This window comes from Austrofundulus limnaeus, unplaced genomic scaffold (assembly GCF_001266775.1).
Source record: "Austrofundulus limnaeus strain Quisiro unplaced genomic scaffold, Austrofundulus_limnaeus-1.0 Scaffold13, whole genome shotgun sequence".
Classification (NCBI taxonomy): Eukaryota; Metazoa; Chordata; class Actinopteri; order Cyprinodontiformes; family Rivulidae; genus Austrofundulus; species Austrofundulus limnaeus.
In genome coordinates this window covers 247,689-255,583 of record NW_013952415.1, presented here as the reverse complement: position 1 = coordinate 255,583, position 7,895 = coordinate 247,689, and the positions used below count along the sequence as shown (strand labels likewise).

General features: G+C 36.7%; 1 protein-coding gene across 1 annotated transcript in view; it reads left to right on the top strand.

Moving 5' to 3' along the window:
* The window catches only part of si:dkey-247m21.3 (5-hydroxytryptamine receptor 4), a 45,123-nt gene extending 39,004 nt beyond the window's left edge, over positions 1-6,119 (top strand). The window contains exon 8 of the mRNA XM_014002395.1: positions 5,615-6,119. Coding sequence (XP_013857849.1) covers positions 5,615-5,708 — 94 coding nt within the window. The 3' untranslated portion in view covers positions 5,709-6,119. The remainder of the gene's footprint in view (positions 1-5,614) is intronic.
* The last annotated feature ends 1,776 nt before the right edge of the window (positions 6,120-7,895 follow it).

Genomic DNA, 7,895 nt, shown 5'->3' with positions numbered 1-7,895 from the left:
GAAAAGATGGACTCCCTGCAGCGAGTCAGGAGTTGGAACAGTGAGCACTGCTTTGAACGTTAGCCCATGTTAGCAATGGTGCTGCTAATGTCACTTTGACACTCAGAAACTGGACACATTCTGTCTTCCATTGCCTTGCAGCACCGGCAGACCCTTGTGCTTCACAGCCTCCCTCATCCTCCATTGGCGAGGGGGGGGGGGGTGAAATTTCCTCCACAGCGGTGAAATGACCTGAGTCACTCCAGTTACTCTCCATGTTTCATAGAATATTTTTCACAAGTCGGCCTTCTCAGCTCTGATACCTAGCTCACCGTTAGCTCAGAGGGGCATCAGAGGCAGACCCTCCTCGACCCCGCCTTGCCACCTTTGTATCTTCTGAATGTTTGTCTTGTGAATGAGGCTAATATGCCAATTTAAGCTAACTGTCACAGTTTCCTCATCCTCACCACACCCTCACTTATTTACCTTTGCTCTTCCCCACACTTGGCCATGCCCCTCAGTGTCTCTTGGCACCGCCCACTTTGTTGGAGTTCTTCAAAATGTGCCTGGGGGCGGGGTTTTCTTTCACAGAGGGGTTAGTTAGACTTTCCCATGAAGACAAAGACGACATGTTACTGGGTCATGCTTGCTGTGTTTGGCTATTTGTAACTAAAATAAATATTAGAGACTATTTTAGGGAAAACAAATGCAAACAAGTAACATCACTGCTTTTTTATTCCTTGCAGCGTTTGGTTTTTTATCAGTGGTGAGCAGAAAGGTCACGAGTCAATCTTTAACTGCTGAGCTTGTTTTAGCTTCAGGTGAAGCGCATACTTTACATTTCTCAGTCTGCACAAAAAAGTCCAAAACAATCGTGTTCAGAAGAGGAAAAGGCTCAGCTGAAATCTGACCGTAAGCCTGAGCATTGTGTGCAGCCGAAATTTCATTTTGGGTTTTCTTGTGTCAGCTTTTCATTGCCGTGATCAAGTATTTTAACTTGAAACTTCTGCTGAGGGAACGTTTCCCTCAAGGAGAAGAAAAGTTACAGTTGTTCTCTGTAGTTCAGCTCAGGTAAATATAAATTAATTCTCAGAAAATGGTATTTTTCTTTTAAAAGGCACTATATTATTGGTTTTCAAATATACAGAGTTTATATCAGTGAAGCAGTTCGGCTCATAAAAARCTTAAGATTTTCCACCTTTTTTTCTTTTAGGAATTTATAAAACATTTTGTTTTTGCAGCATTTATTTGATTTCATTCATTAATATTTCAGCTAAGAAAAATGCGGAAACATAATGAAATTTAATTAAACATCCAAGTAAAGATCATACAGTTTAATTTTGCCGAAGCCTGGGCCCCACAAGGAGCACCCGGACCCCACGAGGCTGCGTTTTCCTTAAAACTGGGCCCCCAAGATGTAGGAAAAACAAGGACACACACACACATATGTTTGTTTCTTGACCCCGTGGGGACCTTCCATTGACTTCCATTCATGTTTTTTAGACTTTATAGCCTAACCCTGACCATATACACTAAAATTAACCTCACGGGTACCTACCTGACCCTAAAACTAACCTAAACCTTGGTCCTAAACCTAACCCCACACCCGTAATTTGCATTTGGACCCGTGGGGACCTGGCAGTGGTCCCCACGATTCACTTCGGTCCCCACAAGGTTGCTTTTTTTTAGGAAAATTGTCCACACGTTGTAGGAAAACCCTGTCGTGCCCCCCCCCCCCCACACACACACACACACACACAAAGTCTAAAAGCAGCCTGTCATTATCAGATAGTCCATATCTGCGCAGGAAGTGAGTTGGTTTAACTTCAATGGAACTGGAAAGGATCAAGTCTAAAGCTCAGACAGATAAAATCTTTCTCGGTCTTCTCTAAGAAAACCAATTCTGTTTGGAGAAAGAAGTGGATTTTCCACACTTTCCTAAAGTCATCAGACAGCAGACTGCACAAACACCTTGAGAGAGGAGTGCAGAGGTGGAGCAGAGTGAAATGAAGAATATGACATRGGATACTAAGCACCGTATCATATCCAAGATCATACGATCTCATCCCGGTGATTTGTACCGACACATCAAGCAGTAGTGGCTGGTCTCTCACCGCTGAAGCATTTATGTGAATTTTGCCACTTTTTCCAAAATATTAACCAGTATTTATGTAGAGAAAGCACATTTTCTTTCCCCTCATCCACAGTAACTTCACACCACCTCAGCTCTGAAACTGAAGCGAGAGAGGATAAAATGTGATTATTTTATGTCCCCGAAAGATATTGGGACAAAATGAAAGGAACACAAAACTCCTCTCTATCTTTTGGTGATCTCTTTWAACAGATCAGTTGATGTTTTGTTTGTAAATGACTTGGTGTCTGTTGCGGAGGACACAGATGTTGATGTTTTTTTGGAGGGATTAGAAGGAGAAAGAGAATTACTCCTGCTGGAGTATTTGACCCGTTACCAAAATAGCTCATCTGTGTTTGCATAGTAGGGGGAATAAAATAAAAAATAAAAAAACGTGGGAAAAGACAGTGCAGGTAATGATCACATGAAACATGAAACACTATGTCACTTTTTTTTGGTCTATTAGGGTTCATATAGAGGCTAAACTCTTACTTCTAGTAACAGAATTAAACCGAAATAGCCCATGAGACAAATTAATCAAATACAACATAGCAGGGACTTTTTTCTTCCTCCTTTGCCTCCAAGGAGAGCGTGGAGCCATAGTTGTTTTCTGTAGATTTAAATTTGTATCACAAGGGACACACATTTTTGGAGAACATGTGCTGCTTTCAAACTTCATATATCACTAGAACACTATCAAGAAAAGCAAAATATTTTTGTCTCTGCTATACATTTTTCTTCTTTTTTTCAGTGAATGGTGGAAAAATAAAAGAAAATAGAGATTAGAGGGGAAAATTGGGTCTAGTTAACCACTAAACTCTCAGGACACAAAGCCAGCCCGGCTGGATTTAACTTGTGGGAAAGTTCCACTTCTCTCCTCATCTTTGTTTAGTTATCCTCCTGTGATGAGACTAATGATTTTTTTCAGGGTTTTGTGCTGTAGATGAGACTTTCAGTACTGAAGCCACACACACACACACACACACACACACCGGGACTTAGAGAAGACCCGTACTCTAAACCTAATGTCTGTGGGTGTAAATATGGACTGATGAGTGAGCCAGAAACATTTGCCTCGGCCTTCTGTCCATGATTTAAGCATGACATGTACATGTTTTGCTCACAAACCATACCAAATATGTAAACACTGCTAAGGGAGCTGTAGTTTGTTGTGACAAAAAAAAAGTACAGGTTTCTCCAGCTGTGTCGCTGTGATTTCACTAGCGTGAAACTGAAATGTTGGTTTATAATTTCATTCTTTGATTTCATTGTTTGTAGTTATTTTTCTCTCTGTGAAGAAATGTGTGACATTTGTGTTGGTGCTATGTAAATAAAGGTTATTTACTTATTTCTGAGAGATTTTAGAGACTTTTGAGAATCTTTTGAGACTCTTTGGAGATGTTTTGGAGATTTTATAGACTTTTTAAAGAATATTTTGAGACTTTTTGGAGACTCTTTTAAGACTTTGGAGACTCTTTGGAGACTTCATAGAGACTTTTGAAAAACTGTTTTCAGAATCTTTGGAGAATCTTTTGAGACTTTATAAAGAAGTTTTAAAAGACTATTTAGATACTTTTCGAGACTCTTTGGACACTTTTTGAAGGAATTAAAGATACTTCTATTTTGAAATTTTTTTGACGACTGAGACTCGTTTGAGACTTTATAGAGACATTTTAAAGACTACATGGATACTTTTTGAGAATTTTTTGAGACTCTTTAGAGACCTTCTTGAGACTCTTTGGAGACATTTTCAGGCAGTGGTACTGAGGCTACTGTCCCTTTGCTGCACAGACTCCAGAGACTCTTAACTAAAGGCATTTTTATTCAGACAGGTTTCGAGCGTATTCTGTTTTCTGTTTCTTTAAACTAGATTCCCGATCAAGCTAGCAAATGTGGTCATCGCTCAGTCCAGGTTCTGAGGTTTTGGATGTATTAGAATAAAAATAGAAAAATAATCTATTTGAAGAATTTAGGGATATCTGTGTAAAATTACATCAAAACAAACTTCTAATTTCTTTTAAAATGCATACAGATGGTGCTCACAGGTTTAAGATGCCAAAAGAAAATGAAAGATGAAGAATATTTACGGAAGTCTGGAATTCTTTAGTATTTTCTACCACTTATACAATTTTGGTAATTTTTTTGTTTTATAATGACTTAAATCTGCATTTGTTTTGGAGCACAACTCAAGACAAAACAGGCTTTTGAATACCTTTGGCCTATTTGCAGTTTTTTCATATAGACTTATATAGACACTTAGCATAATGCATGATAAATGCTGTAGCTTGTTTTCTAGAAAAACAAGCCATATTTGCCTTTCAGCTCTAAATAATGCAGATATTTTTACTTGCTTTCCCCCAAATGTATGCCTCGACACAGTTAAGTGTTTCCCTGATTAAACTGAGGATCTGAGTCCCAGTGATTAAAGTCGTTACAGAGGATGGATGGTTGTTTGGTTTGATGTTACTTTAAAAAAGGATTTAATTTTAATTTTAAAATGTTTAAACAGTCTCACTGTACAGACATAAAAGGAAGAATGTGTTTGCTTTCTTGAAAAAAACTGGCTATTGCAGAAACATAAGGAGGAAAGTTTAATTAAAGAGGTATTTATGTCAAGTGGGACAACTGTAGATGGTAGCGTTGCCTCTTTAACACATTATTAAATAATAGATTTTTATTGCCCACTGCCAAGGTGAATGATCATGTAGTTACCTATATACTGTTTGTGTAATTGTTTGTCTGTTAACAAAATATTTCATAAACCAATGGACGAAATTTWATGAAATTCTGGCAAAACAATCACTGGATGCACATCTACAACTGATACATTTTTTTAAATCAAGCTGATTCAAAATTATTTCTACAGCTGATCAACGTTTCTGAAAACAATACAAAACATAACTTTGTCAAGTTATTAAGCTACAGTTTGGTGTAGTGGGAGCRGAGAGACATCCCCATCACATACTTTGAGCTTGTTAGTTGCATCTGTGGTGCTTAGAATTTGAATTTATTGTGTTTGCCAATGCTGTGAAACTTCTGGAACATCACAATCTATTTTCAGCATGCTTAAAACAATTAGTWTTCTTGAGTTTTTCCCAGTTTATCTTCAATCAATCAAATATGTTCATTTTTGGCTGTGATAGCCTGCTTTTTTTTCTTTTTTTCTTTGCACCTGTTATATATTGGCACTGCAATAACAAGTCTTAAACTCTCTTGGATTTCTTCTGAAAAAAAACAAAAAACTTCTTCTTATTCTTTTCTGATTTCCCATGACTTCTTCCCCTTCTGTTCCCACTGACTCACAAGAGCGTCTTCACACCAGTTGATGGGATTTTTACAGCTTTTCAACAATCTGTTCCAAACTCTTATCTTTCCGTCTCTGACTGTTTTTACACACGCTGATTAAAATGCATGAATAAATTACAGAAGTGTTTATTTTTGGAGCTGAATAACTGTTTTGTTTTAAAGAAAGTTAACCACAGAGGTCTTGTGTCTCTCTTTCAGATTGTCGTTCCTGCCAAACCGGAGCTACAGCGACAACGGCCGGACGATTCTTGCCAACGAGCAGGAGTCCCAGGACTCTCTTGGACCACTATGAGGACTTTTTTTTTGAGCTGGACTTCTTGGCCTATGTGATTTCAACAATTAACTGTGAACTGCCTCTCCTGATCCATATTCAGTCACATCATATTTATCTGCTGATGCTCATCAGCTCAGACTTCAGGCTTTAGATCATAATTGTGCAACATGAAAGTATTCATCACAGAAAACTCTTGGGTTCATTTGAAACATTTTTTTTCTTAAAGCTCTGCTGTCATTCTGTTACTGAAAACACTCTAACACGTCACATAATGGGTCAGTTCACTAAAAACTCTATAAACCTAACTGCTTATAAGAGATAAAAAAAAAACATCTGCAGCTTTTATCTCATATATTCCATCATAACTTTTTGTAAGAGAGACTTGTGGTCTAACAGATGTTTGGTTCTATTAAAGTTTCATTTATTGTACAGTTATGTGTTTATTTGCCATTATTTTTCCATATCGGCTGTTCTCGACTTGTACGACCTAATGAATCTGCCTGATCAAACTCCAAACCAGGCTGTTTTGCTTCAGGGTCTATGGTGTTTATTTATTATGGGGGCATAAGACGAATGCAGCCCAGTGTAGCTGGAGAAACATATTATATGTTTATTAGCAAAAGYAAAAGTTCTACAAAAATAAAGAATATATCCAAGGAAACCAACACCAGTCTCATTTCATATCCTGCAAAAGCAATCCAAAATAATATGTTGACTTTGCATTTAATACAAAAGTTATAACTTTTGACATTTAAGCATCAAATGTGGTGTTTAAATTATTTTATAATTACTTTATAAATTAGATGCTTGTGTTAAAGTCATTTATTAAAATGAAAAACCATTTCATCAAATTGAATTCTAATATTTGAAGCTACTTATACATTTTATGATTTTTTTTATGAGCAGAAATGCTGTAATCCACTTATGACCACTAGGTGGCAGTAAAGCTTCAAAACTGTCAAAAATTTTTTTGACTTTACAATAAAATAACCAGAAAGATGGTAAATCCGTTATTGATAATGTTTTAATAACATCATTTATTTTATAAAAAAAATAATATTGTTGTATTATTTATTTTATTTTAGTTTTTTTTCTTTAGGATATTTTCTTCAGAGACCAGATGGGTTTATTGTTTTCAGGACATTTTGCATTTGACAGGATTTGATAATAAACAACAAATTTTGTTTTGATTTCTTCTGATATGTTTAAAAAATTCCTCCAATTTTAGCTTTTAGTCCTAAATTAAATGTCAAGCGTCTCTTGACAAAAAAAAGTTTGGATATGTTATTTGATTGATATGTTGTTATTTGGAGCTGACAAGCCAGTTTAAATACGATTAAGCATTAGTAATGCTATGGAGTCATGCTTTGCTTATGAAAAAAAGTTATTAAACATAGATTTTATARATTTAGTGGAATATGTGAGTTGTGCTCCTGTCAGGTTGAGAGATAACATAATGTGACGGTGAACTGTTTTATTTGTTGGCAGGATGTATTTCTACACAAAAACCACATTTACAGTAAGATTAGATTAGATTTTCTGAATTGGTTGATGCTGAAACTTCCCAATGAGTGAGGGAGGAATTCAGTATCGAAACCCCTTTATCTCTGGAACAATCTCTCTGGGATTATATCATGTTCCGAGCATGAAATTATCAAGGCTTTGTCTGATAAGCCCAGAGCTGAACCTGGGTTTGGCTGTCTCAGACAATATCTCTTACCTTTTTTTCCCCCCTAAGTTATTTTGACARAGGTCTAATACTTTGTCCTTCTATGGGCCCAAATAAACCAGCGGTATAGCTGCAACAAGAGATGTTTTTCTTTCTGCAAGAATCTGGATTAATCTGCTGTTTTAACGAGTAGCTCCTCTGGGGAAAACTGATTTCTTATCTTCTCTCACATAAACGTAAAAGGTCAGGCTGAACTTCAAAGCAGCACCATGAGGTTAAGCAGATTTAGAAGAGCGGTGCCTCCRATAAAACAACTGTAAAATGGATTTWAYATGATCTGTATTAGATCCTGGGTATCTTATGGGGATACGTTTGTCAGAACAACCTCATTAGTAGTTTTCATGCTAGATAAGCACAGTCTGAATATCACAAATTGTACTTTATGTTTATGTTCAGCRGTAGTTACAGGAACATTAAGCAGATTGGAGGTGGTCTGATAACCTTTACCTTTAACTGCTCAATAATCTTCTTCCTAA